Source organism: Notothenia rossii (assembly GCF_949606895.1).
Source record: "Notothenia rossii genome assembly, chromosome: 7".
NCBI classification, from domain to species: Eukaryota; Metazoa; Chordata; class Actinopteri; order Perciformes; family Nototheniidae; genus Notothenia; species Notothenia rossii.
Window position 1 is genome coordinate 79,033,501 of NC_136905.1, and position 21,718 is coordinate 79,055,218.

The window sequence follows — 21,718 nt, forward strand, 5'->3', positions numbered from 1 at the left end:
TGTGTATAACCAAGCCACCAACCACGCTGTCACTGTGGAAAAATAACAACATAGGACACAGTTTTTTTTCTATCTTGGGCAAAAAACCCAGCTTGGTTTTCAGAAGACCTCATTTTCCTCAGAGAGGTCTGTTTTAACTTAGTTAGACCCACGTGACATTACAACTTTCCTTTTAAGATCTGTTGCCAAAGTGGGATTTTTACAAGATAGCATCTCCTTGCATGTCACCACTGTATTTAACAACTGGCTGTCTGTCATCATTCCTATCATGTGGCAGAATGAATTTAAACGTGTGCATACTGTACACTAACACACTCTCTTATTTTTCCATCTCCTGACATCTCATTGCTTGAACCTTGAATCGTAGTGTGAGCCTTGCACTGCTTTTTCTTTTGGGGTAGTGATGCTCTGTGATTGCTGCGTTTAGAGGATTTATTGTGCAGCCAAATATCTGCAGCAGACTGGAGCATGCCAAAGGTCATGTTTTGTATTTCAACCTGCATTTCATACGTCACAGTTTATATAATGAGGCCAAAACAAACCATCCTTTTCTTTGCCTTCTGATCAATCCTGAGCCCATTTGCTGCACTTTCTAACCAAGAAGCCTTGTTTTTATTCTTCCTTCCTTCCTCTCTGTTTTGACCGGATGAATTTGACCAACATTTCCTGTAAGAGAATGAAATCTAAATTCTGCTTTTCCTCTTTCATTGTTAGATTGTTTGTACATTTCTTTTTTCTCAGAGCGGGGGAAGCAAACGCCGAGACTTTTGTCCCTATTGATGCCGTTTCCTCCAGAACACACACACACACACACACACACACACACACACACACACACACACACACACACACACACACACACACACACACACACACACACGGCCTGATGACAACGGCCTTCCTGTAAATGGGGGTGTTTAGTCTGTCCCCTGTGTTTCGAGGCGACCAACCAGCCTGCACGCTAACTATGGCTCCGGCCATGTCACTATATTTTCAGGCTGTTTTCTTTCCTGCTTCATTCGATCCTTGAGTGCATTTCCATTCCCACAATGCAACCTGCCCCTTACCTCAACTGCTTTGTTCAGACAGAAATACCTCCCAGTGCTGCAGGGGAACTGTGAAAGTAGGTTGTGGCAGAAGGCCATGATGTTCATTTAAAGAGCCAAAGCACGATGACACACATTGCAAATCTTCTGAAATAATTTGGTGTGACAGTGGCGACAAAGAGGATGGTTTTAATGTCACCCAACATATGCCATGTCTAGACAAACTCATACACACTGTTTTTTATCCCGTTGAGGTTGAAATAAGTTTATGCTTCCCCTTGTGGTTTTGTCCAGAGGTCATTTAAAGTTGTTTTGCAAGCTTTTAATGAAACAAAATAGGCATAAAGAAGAAGAGACAGAACAAAAAAAAAGTACTCTACAGAGAGAGTCAAGTTCAGAGAGGGAGCTCACAGTGGAAGTGAAGTTCCTGCTCTTTGTGTTAACCAGGAGAGACCCTCAGCCTTGTGGTACCCCCCCCTAGAGTGAATTTTAAGAGGGTCAACTTTAACAAGAGCCGTATTGATTCTCTGTGTTTGAGGGAGGAGAGGGTGTCTGTTTTTGTAGGATGAGGACAAGACAGAGCAGGCGCTGCTTTTTGTCTCCATGTTTAAGCCTCCATTCAGCCAAGACACAGGGGGCAACGTTTGGTGGTCTGGACTCCAAGGGGTCTGCACACTTTTTCACAATACATTTTATTGAGCAGCAGTTGCATAAGGAACCCATTGTTTCAATTTCCCCCCAAAAATATATAATTTAGAAAAAGCAAATGTGTTTTCTTTGTCCAGGTTTATGTAGTGCTGCTTTCATTTCCGTCACAAACACGTCTGGTTCAGCAGCAGCAGTTATTGAGTTAGAGCTGAAGCAATTAGTCTAATATTTAATTAGTGCGTTGATTTTCGTTCCTACCCTCACCTATGGTCATGAAGGATGGGTCATGACCGAAAGAACGAGATCGCGGGTACAAGCGGCCGAGATGGGTTTTCTCCGCAGGGTGGCTGGTGTCTCTCTTAGGGATAAGGTGAGAAGTTCGGTCATCCGGGAGGGACTCGGAGTTGAACCGCTCCTCCTTCGCGTCGAAAGGAGCCAGTTGAGGTGGTTCGGGCACCTAGTTAGGATGCCACCTGGGCGCTTCCCTAGGGAGGTGTTCCAGGCACGTCCAGCTGGGAAGAGACCAAGGGGTAGACCTAGAACCAGATGGAGGGATTATACCTCTTCTCTGGCCTGGGAGCGCCTTGGGATCCCCCAGTCAGAGCTGGTTGATGTGGCCAGGGAAAAGAAAGTTTGGGGCTCTCTGCTGGAACTGCTACCTCCGCGACCCGACCACGAATAAGCGGGAGAAGATGGATGGATGGAGTGCGTTGACAGAAACTGAAGGTCATTCATTACGACAGCCCTAGCGGCAGCACTTTAACTAGTCACACGTGGCTGTTGTCTGCACATGGTTGGCTAGGCTACAGAGAAATACTTTAAAATGAATAACGGTGACCAAAGCCAACAGTTATTTTTCTTTGATTAACGGTCACCGCCGAGTCCACTTTTTCATGTCTCTTCTACATCAACATGTGTCCCCTCTTCTTCATGTCTCTTCTTCTCTTCTACATCAACATGTGTCTCCTCTGTGGAAAGAGACTCTGAAAGTTTCAGGAACAAAGATTCTCTCTCTTTTTGTCCTGATCCATTTCTATAAAAACCTGTCTGAAAATGAGCTGATCAGATTTTGGCCACTTTATGATGTCATAACGATTTTTTGGCTTGTGTAACCATTAGCCCCCCCCCCCTTATCACCTGAATCTCCTCCTAGAGCACCATTGTGTAATTTTTAACCACATCTCACTCAGTGGCGTGGGGAGGGGCTCCTTATTTTCATCTAAAGTAACAGACAGAGAATCAGCACTTTGGAAACAGGGCTGAAACAGAGGGGATTATGGGTAATGCTGCAATGATCTGTTTGGTGTTTGCAGCCAAACACTACAGAGACATGTTTGTATCTGAGACCTATAATATATTGATGAAAAACTGTATAATATGGGACCTTTAGTGTATATATATTTATTTTTAAGTGAGTAGTTTAGTATGCACGAAGACAAGCTGCAAACTGAGAAGCCGGAGTCAAAGAACATTTGACATTTCTGCTTCTACTTCTTGGGATCAAATGATCAGCTATCCTTTCAGCACCTTGTCAAGAAACGGATGAAATGTAAAATGATTCCAGTAACCTGAATTCAAAAAAAGTACTTGGTGTGAACGCGCCTAATGAAATCATCATGTTTTCTAAATCCTAGTGACTTATGGTACTCATTTCAAGTCTCTAACCTTGGTGTTGTTTTTATTTGCTTCATCCCTTGGTCTCTGTGGTCAGATAAGACATTGGTCTCCGTGTGAATTCCCCGTGTCAGTGTTTAACATTTGACTTTTTCTCAGAGAAATCTCAAGGCTGTTGAATATTAACACAGTCAGGTTCACACACTCCCAAAAACAATCCAAATCTTTTTCAGGTTGCTTTCACAAGGCCGGGGACTTTCTGGAGAGCTTTCAACAACATCCAACGTAAACCTCTTCCCACCGCTTTGTAAACCTAGAGTATACACGGGCTAAGCTCCAGGTACTCGCTTCTCCTGTCAGTCGTTTGTAGTCACACACATGGGAGGTATGTTCACTGATTCCCGTGGAGGTCGTTATATCTTTGAAAGCGTTCCTCCCCTCCCCTCTCTGTGTACTTACCCACCAGTGTCCTGAGGCTAGGGGAGTCGACCCCCACTGATCCCCAAGGTGTTTTGGTTCTGCAGGGGAATGTGCTGTGTCTCAGGTCTGGTCCAGATCAGGTTGTTTCCCCCCCCCCCCCCCCCCCCTCAAGGCATGCGTTACATTTGGATGGAGCTTGTGCATGTAAATACAAAAACAATTGTGAAACAGTGCAATAAGAGTCGATATACAAGTGATTGGAATGTGATATATTAGATACATAATTAGTAAGTTGCAGCCAGATGAATGTTATGGATGTTCTTTCAAAAGTTCAGGTGTTTAACATCCCTATGTCCCGAGGCACTCATTCTGATGAAGTCTCCAGTGTTAAACAATGGAAACATAACAATGGAGAAGAATGATCATGTTTCCATTTGCCTGACCTCATACCAGTCACATGTCCACACACCGAAAGTGCTAAAGTCACCCCCCATCATGCTCACCATTCACAACGTGTCGTGTGCAGAGAGGTGTTTCGTTATTCGTCAGTTCTTATCACAATACAAAGATACTTGACTTCTCAAACATTAATGTGAAGATAAGTATCTGCAAATTCTCCGTCTCTGTGATGCCGTGGAAAAACAGGTTGGCTGCCACTTCTTCCCCGGGAACTTATAATAGGCTGGTTGGATGTTTGTCAGCTCTGAAAGTGAATTGGATCCATATTTCTCCCCTAGCACCGGTTATGTTGCCAAATATAGAGCTGGTATAATTAATCAACCGCACACTAAAGCTGCAGCCTGCAAAATCACCATAGAGTGGAATCATCACCTCAATACAACGGCGAAAACTGAACAGTACAACTTTGATGTTGGTAGGATTTATAATAATGTTGTATTAAGATTGGTGTTGTTTTGTCCTTAGCACAACTCATTTCTTACTGCAAACATTTGGAAACACTCACTTTTCACAGATTTGTTTTGCACTAGTTGAACTTCTCACATAGAAAAAGGCTGAGTTGTGCTAATAATCTGCAGCCTCTCAGTTGAAGACACCCAGAGAATGAAAACAAGACCCTCAATTGATTATTTTCAGTGGGACTCTCCCGGATCCCCGTCCCACCACCAGGTTTATTTTTCTGACCCAGCCGCTTTTCAAAGTCTTGTTACCCTCACATTTGATTCTCTCACACACACACATTCTGCAAAGTTGTTTACCCAGAGTATTAACTGATCTCCCTGCTCCTTAGCCAAACACCTCAGCAGGAAGCAACATTAACTCCCCAACACTGGCCCGCCGCCACGGCATTGTAATGGAGAAACCTTGGCGTAAATCTACACTCATGTAAAAACTAAAAACACAATGCATGTTAGATCAAGGACATCGGCTTACACTGGAAACACCCAACAGCCATGAGAGCAACTACTTTTTTAATAAAACACTTTCACATGTGTTTGCAGGTATCAAAGTCAAAGTCGACTTTATTGTCAATCTTCCAGTTTGTGTGTACAGACAGAGAGAGATCGCAATACTGTTTCCCACAATTTCAAATATAAAAACAAATGTATATAAAATATAAAAATATGTGTGCAAATATGTATATATATATGTACACAGTCAAAGACACATTTTTACATGTGCACACATTAAGACCTAAATAAAAACACAACAATCAATATATACAACATAACAGTCACTTCAATATTTTTGTGAATGTGCATTAGTGCAGATTATCCATCGAATGTGCATTATTGTCCATAGCAGCGTAACCAGTGTCTGGTGCTGGATTTGAGTGTCTGAGTGTGTGGGGGAGTTAGAGTCCAGTGGGGGCAGGGGGGAAAGGGGGCAGAGTTCAGCCTCCTGACAGCCTGGTGGAAAAAACTATTGCCATGAACTGATTGATTGATTGACTGATTGAATTAGCATCCTTATTAATTATCTACACTATGGACGGAGTGGCGCAGTGGGCTGTGCGTTGATAATCAGATCGATGGTGGCGTTGGGGAACTCCAGTTCGAAACCCGCTGCCGCTGTGTCAGTCCATTGTGTCCTTGGGCAAGACACTTCACCCGAATTTGCTCCTGTGGGTACTGTCCACAGTACATGACCCTTACATGTATGATATGAGTGTAATGTGTACTTGTAAAGCGCTTTGATGACTTGGAGGTGTGAAGATGGGCGGAGTGGCGCAGTGGGCTGTGCGTTGATAATCAGATCGATGGTGGCGTTGGAGAAATCCAGTTCGAAACCCGCTGCGTCTGTAAAGCCATTGTGTTACGGCTTATACTTCACCTGAATTTGCTCCTGTGGGTACTGTCCACAGTACATGACCCTTACATGTATGATATGTGTGTATTTGTAAAGCGCTTTGAGCATCTGGAAAAGCGCTATAATAAATGTAAGGAATTATTCATTATGAATTACTGTGAACTCCACCCAGTTATTAATTCCTAGTCAGTCTTTGTTTGTGTGTTTCTGATTTAGTGTGTTAATGTTCCTCAGGTGTTCCAGGACCTGGGTGTGTTGGTGCTGTCCGGAGCCTCGGAGGGCTACAACGTGTGTCTATTTGCTTACGGACAAACAGGATCTGGAAAGACGTACACCATGATGGGGACACCGGTGAGGAATCACTGCACGGCATTATGTACATATCTCACAATGCACATTCAATGCAAAGCAACTTTTACACAAATTGTAAAAACATGCTCTGCTGCAAATAGGCAAATGTGAATATTCTGTAATTATAAGGTACGTTTATTCATACAGCACATTTTCAGACACAGGCAATTCAAAGTGCATTACATCATCATTAACACTTAATAAGAAAAGACTTGAGAAAGGACCACAATAAGTAAACATAATGGAATAACAGATTCATAAAAAACATGCTTAAAAGAGATACAGAATAGTTTAAAAACAACATTGTAAATACGGGCGGTGCCAAAAGTAGTGTTTTTAGCGTTGACTTAAAATAACTCAGTGTTGGTGAAGACCTCAGGTGTTTAGTTTCTAATTTCCTAATTCTACATGGAAACTGTCCAAATGTATCTGTACACTCACTTTCTGTTTCTTTGTATCATCTCAGGACTCCATTGGCTTGACTCCTCGGATCTGTCAGGTAAGATAAGATAAGACTTTATTTATCCCGAAGGAAATTGTTTTGCCAGAGTTACACAAATACCCTTCATTAGATTGTTGAATCAATGTAAAGAGCACCAGGGTTGGGTGAGAATTCAACTTATTTCCAACCGGCAACTGTCAGCCCAACAACTGACGTTCCTTTTCACCTCCGTCTTCACATTCGATCGCACAGCCACCACTATAGCCTATTCATATAGTGCTTTTCTTCAGGCATGAGGGAGCCCTCTGTTCACTGTTTTGACACTAGTGCCTTCCTGGAAATCTTCCACTGCAAAAATAAGTCAGAGCATCATGAAAAAAGATGCTTGGTGCAGCACTTTTTCTACACGCTCTCTCCTCATTAGTTGCAATTGATGGCACACATGCTATTTGGACACCTTTCCATTTACCCTGTTGTTTGAAAGACTCGAGACACGAACATGCAGAATATGGCCAAACTCCAGCTGCCCGTTCCTATTTGCCCTTGATTTGAATTTAGCTTTTTCAGGTTATTTTATACCGAGTTACATTGAATTAACTTATTAAAATGACAATCATACAAAGATCCCCAGGCGATGGACAAAGCCAATCACCAAGAGGCCAAATATGAATCAAATCGCCGAACCCTGGTGAGCTCACTGATAACTACTTGAATATTGGATGTTTTAGTGTAAAGTCAATTTCAACTTTTCTGACAGGGTCTCTTTAGGTCCGAAGACACTTTTCCTGATGAGCAGAACTCAAGCAGAGTGGAGATCAGGTACTGATGTTCATTAAAATGTCTCTTTTTAATGACTGCATTTTTAATTGGTTTTCCCTGTGTTGACATTCAAATTTCACGAGTACTTACGAAGTAATTAAGCTGCAAAGCTTCTGGCAAAAACAATGCAAATCAGAAACTGGATTTTCTTGTCAGTGCTGGATGGATCAATTCACTTCTTGTAGGCAATGAGGGCAGATTTGATACCGTATGCCCTTCCATTCATCAGAAAGTAAAATGCTTTGTTTTTACGATTTGAATACTATTGTGTACGTACTGTAGTCTATGTTTCTGGGTCATTTGGTTGGCAAAAGCAGACAATGTAACCATGACTACGACCCGGTTCTCATAAAGCCAGGGTCCATTGTGTTATTTTGACCCCCCCCTCCCCTCCTTTGTCTCTCTGTACTTTCAACTTCCACTAAAGGCTAAATGCCAGGAAGGTAAAGTTGTTTTGGAAAATGCCTGATGATGGATTTACAGAACAACAAACATGATGTGATATGACATTGTTGTTGTTGACATTAAATTAGCCTCATTGATATCTTATTGAGTGTGTGTCTTCATAGCAGCATATCGTCTTATCCCTGTGTCCCTGCAGCTTCCTGGAGATCTATAACGAGCGTGTGCGAGACCTGCTGAGAGGAGGCGAGCAGAAGAAGAGATCCTCCCTGAGAGTGAGAGAACACCCTGAGAAAGGACCGTATGTACAAGGTGAGTGTTTGTGCCATCTGCACATGAACTTTGTAAAGTGGGAGATGGCAAAGACAGACTGTCATTCCCAGGAATAAACTCTGCTGGACTTTAAAAAGCACACTTAACTTAACTTTCCAATTAGTATATGATCCATTAAATGATTATTCTCCCAATACAACGCTTGCAGTAGAATCACCTCACAATTTCCCACACATTTTGCACTGTAACAGACACAGGGAAACACAAAGCAAGTACACATAATGAATTGTGATTTAAATTAATTTCATTTGTAACAGCACAAAATATTGAGCTCAAAATTAACAGATTAATTATGTTTTTTGACTTTTCTGTCTGTCTTACTAATTAATACTCAACTACACAAGGCTTTAAAATCCCTTTACCTCAGGCAAAGGAGAATTAACTAAGATAACAAAGCTGTGCACAGGAAAAAATTAAATATTCTTGCAGCAACTGTATGTCTAAGACATCAATTAGGCCTGCATGCTTGAGTATTAGGGTCTGGCCGTGAGCTTTATGAAATATCCATTTATCATTTTAAGAAATGTATACAAACACTCAGCAGGGTCATATCGTTGGGGCATTTGTTTAAAGCACTTTGCTTTGAAGGGTCTGAAGATTAGATTGGAAATGAAAGCTTAAAGGTCCCCTATTATTTTCAATATATTATAGTTCTCAGATATATACAGAACATGTCTCTGAAGTGTTTGGCTCCAAACACCAAACAGATCTTTGCAGCATTACCCATAATCCCCTCTGTTTCAGCTCTGTTTCCAAAGTGCTGATTCTCTGTCTGTTACTTTAGATGAAAATAAGGAGCCCCTCCCCACGCCCCTCTGAGAGACATTTGGTTAGAAAGAACACAATGGTGCTCTAGGAGGAGATTCAGGTGATAAGGGGGGGGGGGGGTTACCTTGGTTGCTGATTGGCTAATGGTTACACAAGCCAAAATTGTTATGACATCATAAAGTGGCCCAAATCTGATCAGCTCATTTTCAGACAGGTTTTTATATAAATGGATCAGGACAAAAAAAGAGAGAATCTTTTTTCCTGAAACTTCCAGAGTCACTTTACACAGAGGGGACACATGTTGATGTAGAAGAGACATGAAGAAGTGGATTTTGCACGATAGGTGACCTTTACATTTTCTTCTTCCTACACTATCATAAACACTCTACACCCACACTCCTCTTGTAGTTTGTCTCTCTCTCTTCTTTTTTAAAATGTCTTCCTATGTCTCTTTATCCGCTTTTTTTCCTCTCCCCCTCATCCGCCCCCATCTCTATGTATAAAGCCTTGCATCCACTCATTGTCAGTTGCACGAGAAATCCCAGTTCACCAGAGGAAGTGAAGTCATTTCCTGGTGGCTCCGAGGAGAACACTTCCCCAAAAACTCATCGCACATTTAGGCCTCAACACATGGCCATCAAACAGGGTTTCACTGCCACTCAATTCTGCTCACGTAATTCAAATATTTGTGTGCAATGTTCATATTTAAAACAAGGAATAAGTAACCACATGTTCCAGCACAATGAGGCTCTGTGGTAATGGGAGAGAGGATGCGTTTAACAGCCTGTTAAATTAACGTGATTCACGCATGGAAGCAGAACATTGCTGCTGGTTCTTTTTCAACGCTGTGGGAACATGTTACAGATCAAGCGTGACAAAGCATTGATGAGACATTTCCTGTTTGTCTTCTCACATTTCTATTTCACTGTTTTATCCAAATGTCTTTTTCATGTCTGCTCAGTGTGAGGTCCCGTTCAGTGTTATGTTTGTTTTGGGAGATATCTCTACAATCTGCTTGCAAAAAGTGTCACATAGTGAACCTTTATTTATTTTTGTTTCACTACTTTAACAAGTGTATCCTTATTACAATGGCAGACAAGCCTAACCAACACATTTGAAAGATACTGTATATCCTCTTGTATTGTTTTAGATTCCTACTTTTCAATTTCTTTAAGAAGATTCTGTCAAATTCAGTTTTTCTAGCTCTGAAAAGGTTGTTTTTATGCATCTTGATACACAATGTTACACTTAGGACTTTTCCTTCACGTTTCCACTCGAGAAATCAAGTCAAAGAAGAAACATTGTGGTTGTTTTAAAAACGTAACTCTCTTGGATTATGTGCTTTTAGTTTTCTCAACGTTTTGTTTCCATCAGACCTGTCACAGCACGTTGTCTCGGACTGCAAGCAGGCCATGGATCTTTTGGAGGAAGGCATCTCCAACCGGATCACCGCGGCAACCCACAACCACGACGCCAGCAGCCGGTCCCACGCCATCTTCACCATCCAGTACACACAGGTCCTCCTCATTTTGCCAAATAGTGCTCCTTTGGGTGCAGATCATATTTTTAGTATCTGTTTTCAGGTGAAATGTTTATCAATATTTGTAGATTCCCGTCTGAATACTCTCGCCCTTTCTCCACAGGCGATCCTTGAAAATAACCTTCCTTCAGAAACTGTCAGCAAGATTAACCTGGTGGATCTGGCTGGGAGGTAAACTGTTATTTCCTTTGTTGTGTTATTTACCCAGCATGCTTTCAGTCAAAGTCATTGACTAAACCGCCCCCTAGTGGATAGTTGCTACTGCCCTTAGGTTTTAAAAAATGTTTTCACTTCCACATTTATTTTTGGGATAATAATAATACATTACATTTATAAAGCGCTTTTCCTGGTGCTCAAAGCGCTTACAAGCAAGTAAAACAAAATAACAACAAAAGTAAGAAAGTGCTAAGCTCGGTGAAGGAGTTGAAGGCAAGAGTGAAAAGGTGAGTTTTGAGGGATTGTTTGAATGATGTGAGAGTGTTGGCGGATCTGACGTGGCTGGGGAGGGAGTTCCAGAATGAGGGGGGGTGCAGAGAAGGCCCTGTGTGAAGTCGACAATTGAGCGGCCCGACCAAGCAAGGAGGCAGAGGCAGAACGTCCAAAAATATAACCCGGTGTGGGCATTTATTAAATTCGAGCACATGACACAGCCTCAATCTTGCTGTTCCTGTGAGCACAGTCACCCGCCACAAGGATCTCACAGACCCTAACCAAAACAGGAAACACAGAGCCTAAATACCCACACTAATTAACCCAACAAGACACAGGTGAGGGGGGAGGAGACAACACAGGGCACCAGGTGAACGTAATCAGGAGCAACAGAAAGAACGGGAGGGGGAACACTTTTCAAAACAAAACACATGTGCAATATACAAGGCCTGAAGCCGTCGGTCCACAGTGACAAAGTTATCTTCGTCCCCCCCTGTCACCCAAGGTCCGGAGCTGTGTCCTGATGGGCTGCTGTAGATCAGCTTCAGCAGACCTGAGGCGACGGGTGGGGGTGTGTCGTTGGATGAGGTCACAGAGGTAGGGGGGGGGCAAGGTTGTTGAGGGCTTTGAAAGTGAAAAGTAATATTTTAAAGTCAATGCGGTGTTTGATGGGGAGCCAGTGGAGGTCATGGAGGATAGGGGGGATGTGGTCGGAGCGTCGGGTGGAGGTGAGCAAGCGGGCAGCTGAGACATATTGAAGTTTAGTATGAATGCAGGTGATCCATAATAGTGATAATATAATAGTAATAATGTTTCTTGAATCATTGTGACTGACATGAACCTCATGTTGTGTTTGTGTTTCTCAGTGAGAGAGCAGACCCTCACTACTGCAGGGACAGACTCACAGAGGGCTCCAACATCAACAAGTCTCTGGTCACTTTGGGTATCGTCATATCTGCTCTTGGTAAATTCACATACTACTTATGATTTACATTTGAAGTTCAAGTGACGCTGTCTGAAAAAAAAGTAGTTCTTACTCCGAAATGAATCCGGCATTGACCTCCAAAATTCTTTATACTTTCCCTTGATCTCGACAGTATTCACTTCTCTTCTGTGACACGCTCTTCTTAAATGCCTCATCCTTTGTTCTTCCTACTCCCTCTGTCTCCGCAGCCCAGAACTCCCAGATGTCCAGCAGCTGTCAGAGTATCAACAGCATGGCCTCTGAGGGCGATGGCAGCACGGGGGGAAGCCACAGCAGCTCCCTGTCTGGAGGAGGAGGGGGAGGGGGGAGGAGGCACTGCTTCATCCCATACAGAGACTCAGTCCTCACCTGGCTGCTGAAAGACAGCCTGGGCGGCAACTCCAAAACCATCATGATTGCAAGTGAGTATAAGAGATTTTTTTTAATTGCTATTTTATTATATCGGACCCGGTGTGATTACAGAGAACATCAAATCAAATCAAGTTTTATTTATATAGCACATTTTTAAACGATTTTTGGTCGAGCCAAAGTGCTGTACATATAATAAAAATAACCTACATTAAAGACACTTTACAGCAAATACAACAGCACCGTTTGTGCAGAATATCAGTATGAGAAACGACACCCTCTGTCCTTAGACCCTCACATCGTACAAGGAAAAACCTCCGGAGACAAAACCACAGTTTAAAGGGGAACATGGAGAAACCTCAAAATGCAACGCATCAATTATAAAGGGATAGTTATATTATGACAAGCAGAAACCTGAGCAAATCCAATTCATTGAAACATCTGTGTCTATTAGGATCATAAGTTGTTTGTTTTGTTAAAGTAGAGGCTTGTATGTGAACATTATTTCAAATAGAATCAGTACAACTTACTTTGGAGTAAATTAATTAACTTACAGTTGAAGTTCAAGTCGGTTTTGTGTGTATGGAGTACAAGAGATGTAACTATTATAAAAGGACCTTGGCTTTGATTTTATATTTCAATTTCAACACTAAAAATGTATTTAAAGGTCCCATGTCATGGCCATTTCCACTAATCATAATTCCATTGTTGAGGTCTACTAGGATAGATTTATATTGTGCAATTTTCCAAACTCACATTGGTTTCTCATACAGCATCTCTGTAAACTACGTGTATTCACTGAATTTCACTCTCTGCCTTTAACGGCTCGTTGTAGCTCCAATAGCTCCAGCCCCCACCCTCCCTGTGAGCACAGTGTGCTCTGATTGGTCGGGACGTTGTGAATCGCGCTGAGCTCCGTGGACGTGTTGTTTCCTTGTTTAGCGATACACAGCCAAACACAGCCAAACTCATCCTGAGCACACACAAAGTCACAGCCGAAGTAAAAACAATAAGTGTGGCTTGATATTGAGTAAGAAAAAGGTTGATAAACGCTGAGAGAATGGGTCTGCAGAGAGAATTTTGCGCGATCCCAACTGTCTGTTATCAGCCTGCAGCCAGGGGGGAGAGATCAGCAGAGCTGCCTGCACTGAGTGTGTGTGTGTGTGTGTGTGTGTGTGTGTGTGTGTGTGTGTGTGTGTGTGTGTGTGTGTGTGTGTGTGTGTGTGTGTGTGTGTGTGTGTGTGTGTGTGTGTGTGTGTGTGTGTGTGTGTGTGTGTGTGTGTGTGTGTGTGTGTGTGTGTGTGTGTGTGTGTGTGTGTGTGTGTGTGTGTGTGTGTGTGTGTGTGTGTGTGTGTGTGTGTGTGTGTGTGTGTGTGTGTGTGTGTGTGTGTGTGTGTGTGTGTGAGAGGAGACGGGTAATAACCGGAAAAGCATGACATGGGACCTTTAAAGTAAAAAATAGAAAACGAAAGGGATAATCGATAGTGAAAATTCAATTGTACAAATAATGTTAATAAAAGGCGAGAAATGTCTGAAAGGTGTTTCTTGTAATGTTTTCGTCTCAATCTTATTACATGTGATGTGTGTTCTAATTTCTATGTGTAACTTTTGCTTGTGAATTTGTGTGTGTGTTTGTGTTGCAGCGGTCTCTCCCTCTGCTAACAGCTACAACGAGACCCTCAGCACCCTGCGCTATGCTGCACATGCCAGAAATATTGTCAACAAGCCCCGGGTTAATGAGGTCAGTGGCTGTTAATAGTGCGGTGCCAACACCCAATGTTTGATACAAAAGCTTTCAGCAGGTTAATGTGCTCTGTGTGCAGGATGCCAGTGTTCGGCTGATCAGGGAGCTGAGGGAGGAGATTGACAGGCTAAAGAGCATGCTGCTCAGCTTTGAAATGGTATGGAGGCTTTTTATCGTTACAGCATAGCACTTACTCTCCAGGGGATACACCCACTCTCTTTCTTAGTACTGTAAGGCTTTCAATAAGAGAGATTCCCACATTACATGTTTTTTTAGCAAAGTTCTTTGTGAGATTTTTCTTCCCCTGGGCGGAAACGATTGAATTGAATTGTGACACTTGTGACATTTCCCTCAGGCGAAGTATTTTTGCTGATCATTTTTCTCCCTCTTGACTGACAGCAACGTAATCCCAGTCCATCCCTGAGCGATGAGAGGGATGGAAATCTCTCTGACATCGTGCTACAGAACGAACTGAAGGTAACACAGGGTGGACATGCATGGTTTCATCCACTGACAGATACAGTCGTCCTTGACGCATCATCGTGTGACACTCATTTCACTATAAAGAAATACATATAACAGGAAGGCTGGGGACAGTGCGCCTCCCACCTGAAGAATACACTATCTTAAGCATCACTTGCTTCCTATAAGTCTGTCATCACAAAGGCCTGTACGTCGTCAAGCATTGTTATCTAGCAGGTGACATTGATTTCAAACCCTAGTCAATTCACAAGGTTTTAAGAAAGGTGCATGATAAAAACTTAAAGCAGGGGTGTCAAACTCAAATACACAGTGGGCCAAAATTACAAAATGGGTACTAGTGGAGGGCCGGACTGGTTCAATGTTTATTGCAAAACTTATTGAAATGAACTTATTGCACATATTAAACCTGGAACTAACAAAGCTTAAATGATTGCCTATAAAAACAACATTAAACATGAAATAATCAGTTGCATTCATGTCTTATGGCTCTATCTGCAGTCATTTCTTATGATTACATTTTTTCACAGGCCAACAACAGCTTCAACAAAACTATTTCCTTCAAATAAAAAACCAAACATGCCCTGTTGTCTCAAGAAAGAAAGTGCAGAAGGAAACATCCATGTAAACTCAGGTTGCTGCTCTGATGCTAGTTCAAGCAGATACTTGGCATCTCATCTTGGGTGCAAGTTCATCAATGTTTGGGCTCAGGCTCTGAGCTGAGGAAACCCTCAGGATGGAGTGAAGGTGTGCGTGCAATATACCGGCGGGCCAGATCTAATAGTAATTCGAAATTATCCTGCGGGCCGAAATTAAATCCACCAAGGGCCTGATTTGGCCCCCGGGCCTTGAGTTTGACACATGTGACTTAAAGTAAAGGACCAGTTTACACAAGCTATGTTGAACACATTTTCCAACTCAATATGTTTCTTTGTAGAAAATGCATTAAAGAAAATAAGAAAGTCTTTCTAGAACGTCTTTTCCTAAAAAATAAACCACACAAAAGAACCATCACATAAGCTCCGGTTCAATTTCCTCCGCTGTATTGGTATGGCAGCAGATGTCTCAGCAGTGAATATCACAAACACTTTGGGTAGGAGTAATTGTGGATCTTCCTCAGACACATTGTCACTGTTTGTTTTACTTTGAAACCTCTTGGGAAATGAAAGGGAAATATTGCGGTTTAAACTGTAAACATGTATTATGTAACACAGTTAGATATTGTAAAATACAATACAGTTTATCCTATTTTTTTTATACAGGTACAATGAGATGAGTAGAGCTACTCCTTTTTTTTTTGAAGGTGCCATCAAAAATACAAAAAAACAAACAACAGACGTACAACATTCAGGAGAAGACAACATACAAACAACAAGCATTCATACTTCAATTGGTGCAGGAATATATTGGTTTAAAGGGGACCTATCATGCAAAATGCACCTTTGTACGTCTTTTATACGTGAATATGTGTCCCCGGTGTGTCAGAAAACACAACTCTCTCTCTTTTCCCCCATACCCAAAATCTGTAAAAACTGAGCTTTAACGGATCTGATACAGACTGATCCAGATTTGAAAATAGTCTGATGTCAGTGACGAGGAGCTCCGCCTATATGGCCAACTCTCCACCAATCAGGGGAATGAGAGGTTGCCGTGGCATGGTAACAGCATGGTAACATGACGCTCGTCACTCGGCCCCCTCCTTTGCAGGGGGGCGTGGTCAGCTGCAGCGCATGCAAAGACAGGGTGGAGGAGAGCGAAATGAGGCATGGCTAAAATGCATGATCTGTTTGGTATTTCGAAAACGTATAAATATACCTTTTTATATAGGTATGGCCCTACACTATATTATTCAAATATAGCATGATAGGTCTCCTTTAAGTAAAATAAATAGGTTTGAATGTGTATTAAAAACGAAATATATACATATTTTTTCCTTGACCACAGATATTTACCCCCCTGGTTTCAACCTCCTCTCGTAATTACCTTCCTTAATCCTCCTCCTCCTCAGGTGGAGCAGCTGACGAAGGACTGGTCGGAGAGCTGGAGAGACAAGAAGGAGCTGCTGGAGCAGTACAGCGTGGACATCAACCGAGACCGGGCAGGATTCCTCATCAACTCCCTCCGACCGCACCTGGTGACTCTCGACGGGGACGTCCTCAGCACCGGGGTCGTCTTCTATCACCTCAGGGTAACAGGAAAAAAAGACACATCGAATTGTGTGCAGTGCAGTGTGAATATTACAATGCAATTATTAGCTATCAAAATGTCTAGTATACGTGTAGCACTTAGTATAAATATTAATAATGTTATGCATGCTTGCTGCATTCGATGGTATTAAATGTGTACTTTCCCTCTGTCTCTCTCTTTGTACGTTTCCTTTCATCCCCACAGACGCATGACTTGTTTGAACTACTTGACGCAAACTCCCACAAACTGACATTCTTTCCATTTGCTCTACTTTTCTCCAACTCTGAAGTTACTGGTTTGTCAGCTGCCTCGACTAAAACCATCTCTTTTCTTTCTACTAGATTCTTCCCCCCCTCCTCCTCCTCCTAATATTTCTCTTTGTTCTGCTAGAAAAACTCTTGAGAAAAGGTGCGTTTCTACTGACTGTTCTTTTCACTCTACCCTCCAACTGTCCTGTTGATCTCGTGTGTGTGTGTGTGTGTGTGTGTGTGTGTGTGTGTGTGTGTGTGTGTGTGTGTGTGTGTGTGTGTGTGTGTGTGTGTGTGTGTGTGTGTGTGTGTGTGTGTGTGTGTGTGTGTGTGTGTGTGTGTGTGTGTGTGTGTGTGTGTGTGTGTGTGTGTGTGTGTGTGTGTGTGTGTGTGTGTGTGTGTGTGTGTTCTCCACAATAATGCATGAAGCTCGGTTGGATAAGAGAGGCTCTTAGTTCTGAGGCTAGGACTTGGGGGAGCTTAAGCCGTCCTGATTCTGACAATGACAAGCATACCCTTAGGCCTGACAGTTACACTGTTTCCTGCATTTGAAGAGTGGAAGCCACCTGGGAACACATGTGGTCCTGACACCATATAAGAAAGCCTTTAATCCCATTAGATAAGAATTCAAAGTAAACAAATGATATTTTTTCTATCAGCTTCGGGGGAGATTAGAAGTGAAAGGACAATAGTTATCTGAATCATTGTGTAAAAGTCCTGTCATTATAACCACGTGCTTGTGTTTTTGAGCACATTTAGCTAATGTCAACAATGCACAATAGTTGTTTTGATGATTTTGTTTATTTCGATTTTGAATATTTGTTTAGACAATGCTTTTTTTTTTCTTACAGGAAGGAGTTACCCACATAGGACCTCAGGAACAGTATAAAGAACCACAAATAGGTATTATTAATTCATTCATGTTTCTCCATCCAGCTTCCTTTTCAAACTGTATAACCAGACTATTTTTGAATGAATTGTTTCACATTACCATCTTACAGCAACACTACCTTATCGCAGAGTAGAAATGCAGCATACTGGATGCTTTAGTGACAAAACATGCATTAAATGTTCACTTTGAATTAAATGCTGCATGTTGTGCTGAATATATTAAGCAGTACAGTAGCTACATCTGTAAAGCTTTCTCAATCCGTAAGTTCAATTGTGTTTCTTGTGCACTCTGCTTGTAGTTCTGCAGGGAAGTGCCAGCTGTGAGATCGAAAACCACGGAGGTGTGGTGACACTCAGGCCGCTGCCCGGCTGCGTCTGCCTGCTCAACGACAGAGAGGTCACTGAGCCCTGCAGACTGGCTCAAGGTCAGCTCCACAGTTTGTTCCCACTGCAATTTGAGTCAAAGCACACAGCACAAGGGAGCTGTCGCAAGTTTTATTTTATATCTGATCTAATCCTGTGAACTTGCATACCACTTTTATTTGGCTAATAATTAACACACATTTTTATTTTATCATCCTAATGCAGCTATCGCCACACTCGTGCCTTTGGAAGATTAGCTCAGTTATGGCATGTGTAAGAGGGAACAAGACAAAGTGATAAACCATAACATTTTAGTTCTGGTTACTTTGGTGACTATTTGGTTGTTTATATATAACTTGTTTTTGTGTTGCCAAGAACACAAGTCCCAGAATTCCCTTCAAAATAGCGCATTTATCTGTCACTGCATGGCAATAGCAGACTTTCTGCTGTTATTTCAAACTACCACATAGACGGGTCAGTAATGAGTGTACATTAATGAATTGAATCATTGAAAAACATGTATCGAAACTGTATCGCAAAATCAGACCTAAGCACACTTGACACGAAGCATTAAGGCTGTCATGTAATAAGTGCACTATGTTGATTATCACATATAGGTTAATGTACAATTATATACACACACTGAACAGATAACATATAGGGGTTAATGGATAATGTCATACTGTATATGCATGCATATTAAAAGGGGCACAGATAGATTCCTCCCAAGGGTAAACATATAGACACGCACTGCTACCCTGCAGCCATACACACCCTGTCCTCGGCTTGCAGCTACAGCATGAGCACAGCTTCAGATGTCTCTCTGTCTCCAGGGACGGTGATCACCTTGGGAGGAGAGCATAAGTTCCGCTTCAACCACCCGGCGGAGGCAGCCGTCCTCCGGGAACGCAGACGGGTGGGTGCTGCACCTCTGACAATACAAATGATGCTGTGGTTAAGATGGCAATCTGGATAATATTAACGATAAGCAGATTAATGAGGGGTGGGTGGGTGTGTGTGTGTGTGTGTGTGTGTGTGTGTGTGTGTGTGTGTGTGTGTGTGTGTGTGTGTGTGTGTGTGTGTGTGTGTGTGTGTGTGTGTGTGTGTGTGTGTGTGTGTGTGTGTGTGTGTGTGTGTGTGTGTGTGTGTGTGTGTGTGTGTGTGTGTGTGTGTGTGTGTGTGTGTGTGTGTGTGTGTGTGTGTGTGTGTGTGTGTGTGTGTGTTAAATGTGCTTTGAGTGGTTGCTAAGATAGGAGTAGCCCATTTCAATTCACATAATTGTTTCTGATCATTTTCCCAAAAAATGGCCTGTTTAAAATATTTGGTTGGAACATTATTATTTTTGATTTCTGGTGAATATTAAAGTTGATATTTTCTTTGCTATTTTTAGGCAAGTGTAGGTGGGATGAGCTGCACCTACATTGATCTATGTCCCTTCACCCCTGACCAAAGGTAAACGCTGCATCCAGAAATACAAAAACAAATGTATCACTCTGTTACTGTGTGTGTATTGTGAGAGCTTATTCTGCCAACTCACAGCATACATATTTGATAACAGATACAAACGTATTCAGTTGGTTGTATGGCATGTGTTTCCATTAGCCACCCTCATGGTGAAGAATCCCAGTTAGCTTTTTACAGTGCGAGTCAGTTGTTGCTTGGTAACTAACTGCTAAGACCCTGAACTGAAAACCAACAACAGTAGCATTTACTTTAAACCTGCCACCACCTAACTATTTAATTCTGGAAATGAACTTGTTCCAAGGTGAGGTGAGGTTACAATTTTTCCACTATCAGGTTCTCACTTTATATTCTCACCTGGATCTATGTGTCTGTGTTATAGTGTTGAAGAAGTGAATCTCCAAGGCCAGCTGGGTGCCTGTCTCTCCCCCAGCGAGGAGCCCGCTGCCAGGCAGAGTGTGCAGGAGCAGCAGAGCTACGTGGAGAGCTTGCGTCAGGAGATTCAGGCAGAACAAAGACGGGCTGAGAGAGAGCTGGAGAGGGAGCAGGCCCTCCTCCGACAGCAGCACACTGAGAGTAAGTCCTCTCTACACACTCTCAAAGAAAGTTATTGCTCACACAGAAACCTGTCAGCTTTTTGAAGTACTAGATAGTTTTGGTGGATATATTTTGTGCAGGTTTAAAGGTCCCCTATTATACTGTTTTTCATCAATATATTATAGGTCTCAGATATATACAAAACATGTCTCTGAAGTGTTTGGTTTGGTTGGTGATTGGCTAATGGCTACACAAGCCAAAAATCGTTATGACATCATAAAGTGGCCAAAATCTGATCAGCTCATTTTCAGACAGGTTTTTATAGAAATGGATCAGGACAAAAAGTGAGAATCTTTTTTCCTGAAACTTTCAGAGTCTCTTTCCACAGAGGGGACACATGTTTATGTATAAAAGACATGAAAAAGTGGATTTTGCATAATAGGTGACCTTTTAAAATATCCACCACTTATGGTTCGCTTCTGTTATCTTTACCCAACAGTCCAGCAGTGGATTTTGCAGGAGAAGCAGCACCTAACAACTGTTGAGCATAAAGTCACCCAAGAGTCTGGGGTTCAGGCAGATCTGATCCCTGCATCCCTCCTGGAGCGAGTGGCAAGTCAGGCGTCTCATGATCAGGAGGGTGAGACAGGATACCGTCTGTCTCACGTGGTTCGGGCGAGGAAGAAGTCGATGCAGGAGGAACTGCTGAAGCATCACGCCCTTTGCCGTGCCGAAAGCCAAATCCGAAGGAAAAAGTTACACTACCAGCTGGAGAGGATTGCACGCAAGCGGCATATGTTGGAAGCTAAGAAGGAATTGCAACGGCTGGAAAAGTCTCTGCCTCCAGGACCAGAGAGCCCCGAGTCTCCTGGGCTGGTGACCCCCACAAAGCTCACGGGGAGACAGTTTGTCCCTCGTAGACACTCATTCTCCGCAGACCTTCTTTCCCGGCTTTACCCCCAGAACACACCGATCTTCAGGTAAACGCATAAAACATGTGACGTGTGTCAATTGCATGGATGGAAATGAGCTGACTTTTTTGCTTAACTAATGTTGGCTATTGTACTTTGAAAATTATTGTGGGCGTTTTTTGCTTTTGAAGGGTTGAACAGTTTGGAAAAAGTACCGTAGTTTTCGGACTATAAGCCGCGCCTTTTTCCCAATTTTTCGACGCTGCGGCTTATATAACGGTGCGGCTAATCTATGGATTTCTACAGCTAACGGCCACTAGGGGACCTCCTAAATCTATGGATTTTACAGGTTACAGTCCACCACCTTTAACTCTATGGGCTCTATGGCAGGTCCGCGCCCCCCACCTGTAAGCGGCGGGCTCCAGCAGGAAAAGCTGGAGGCCGGAAAAGAGTGAGACAGGGAGCGCGCAAAAGTAAAAGTGG

General features: G+C 42.6%; 1 protein-coding gene across 1 annotated transcript in view; it reads left to right on the plus strand.

The window, feature by feature from the left end:
* Nucleotides 1–21,718, plus strand: part of stard9 (StAR-related lipid transfer (START) domain containing 9) — a 56,860-nt gene that overhangs the window by 15,305 nt on the left and 19,837 nt on the right. Inside the window, exons 4-21 of the mRNA XM_079693598.1 lie at nucleotides 6,231–6,347; nucleotides 6,814–6,846; nucleotides 7,547–7,608; nucleotides 8,210–8,322; nucleotides 10,486–10,628; nucleotides 10,755–10,822; nucleotides 11,947–12,044; nucleotides 12,254–12,466; nucleotides 14,057–14,154; nucleotides 14,237–14,314; nucleotides 14,557–14,634; nucleotides 16,646–16,825; nucleotides 17,924–17,975; nucleotides 18,263–18,388; nucleotides 19,160–19,242; nucleotides 19,717–19,778; nucleotides 20,170–20,363; nucleotides 20,824–21,304. Coding sequence (XP_079549724.1) covers nucleotides 6,231–6,347; nucleotides 6,814–6,846; nucleotides 7,547–7,608; nucleotides 8,210–8,322; nucleotides 10,486–10,628; nucleotides 10,755–10,822; nucleotides 11,947–12,044; nucleotides 12,254–12,466; nucleotides 14,057–14,154; nucleotides 14,237–14,314; nucleotides 14,557–14,634; nucleotides 16,646–16,825; nucleotides 17,924–17,975; nucleotides 18,263–18,388; nucleotides 19,160–19,242; nucleotides 19,717–19,778; nucleotides 20,170–20,363; nucleotides 20,824–21,304 — 2,279 coding nt within the window. The remainder of the gene's footprint in view (nucleotides 1–6,230; nucleotides 6,348–6,813; nucleotides 6,847–7,546; nucleotides 7,609–8,209; nucleotides 8,323–10,485; nucleotides 10,629–10,754; nucleotides 10,823–11,946; nucleotides 12,045–12,253; nucleotides 12,467–14,056; nucleotides 14,155–14,236; nucleotides 14,315–14,556; nucleotides 14,635–16,645; nucleotides 16,826–17,923; nucleotides 17,976–18,262; nucleotides 18,389–19,159; nucleotides 19,243–19,716; nucleotides 19,779–20,169; nucleotides 20,364–20,823; nucleotides 21,305–21,718) is intronic.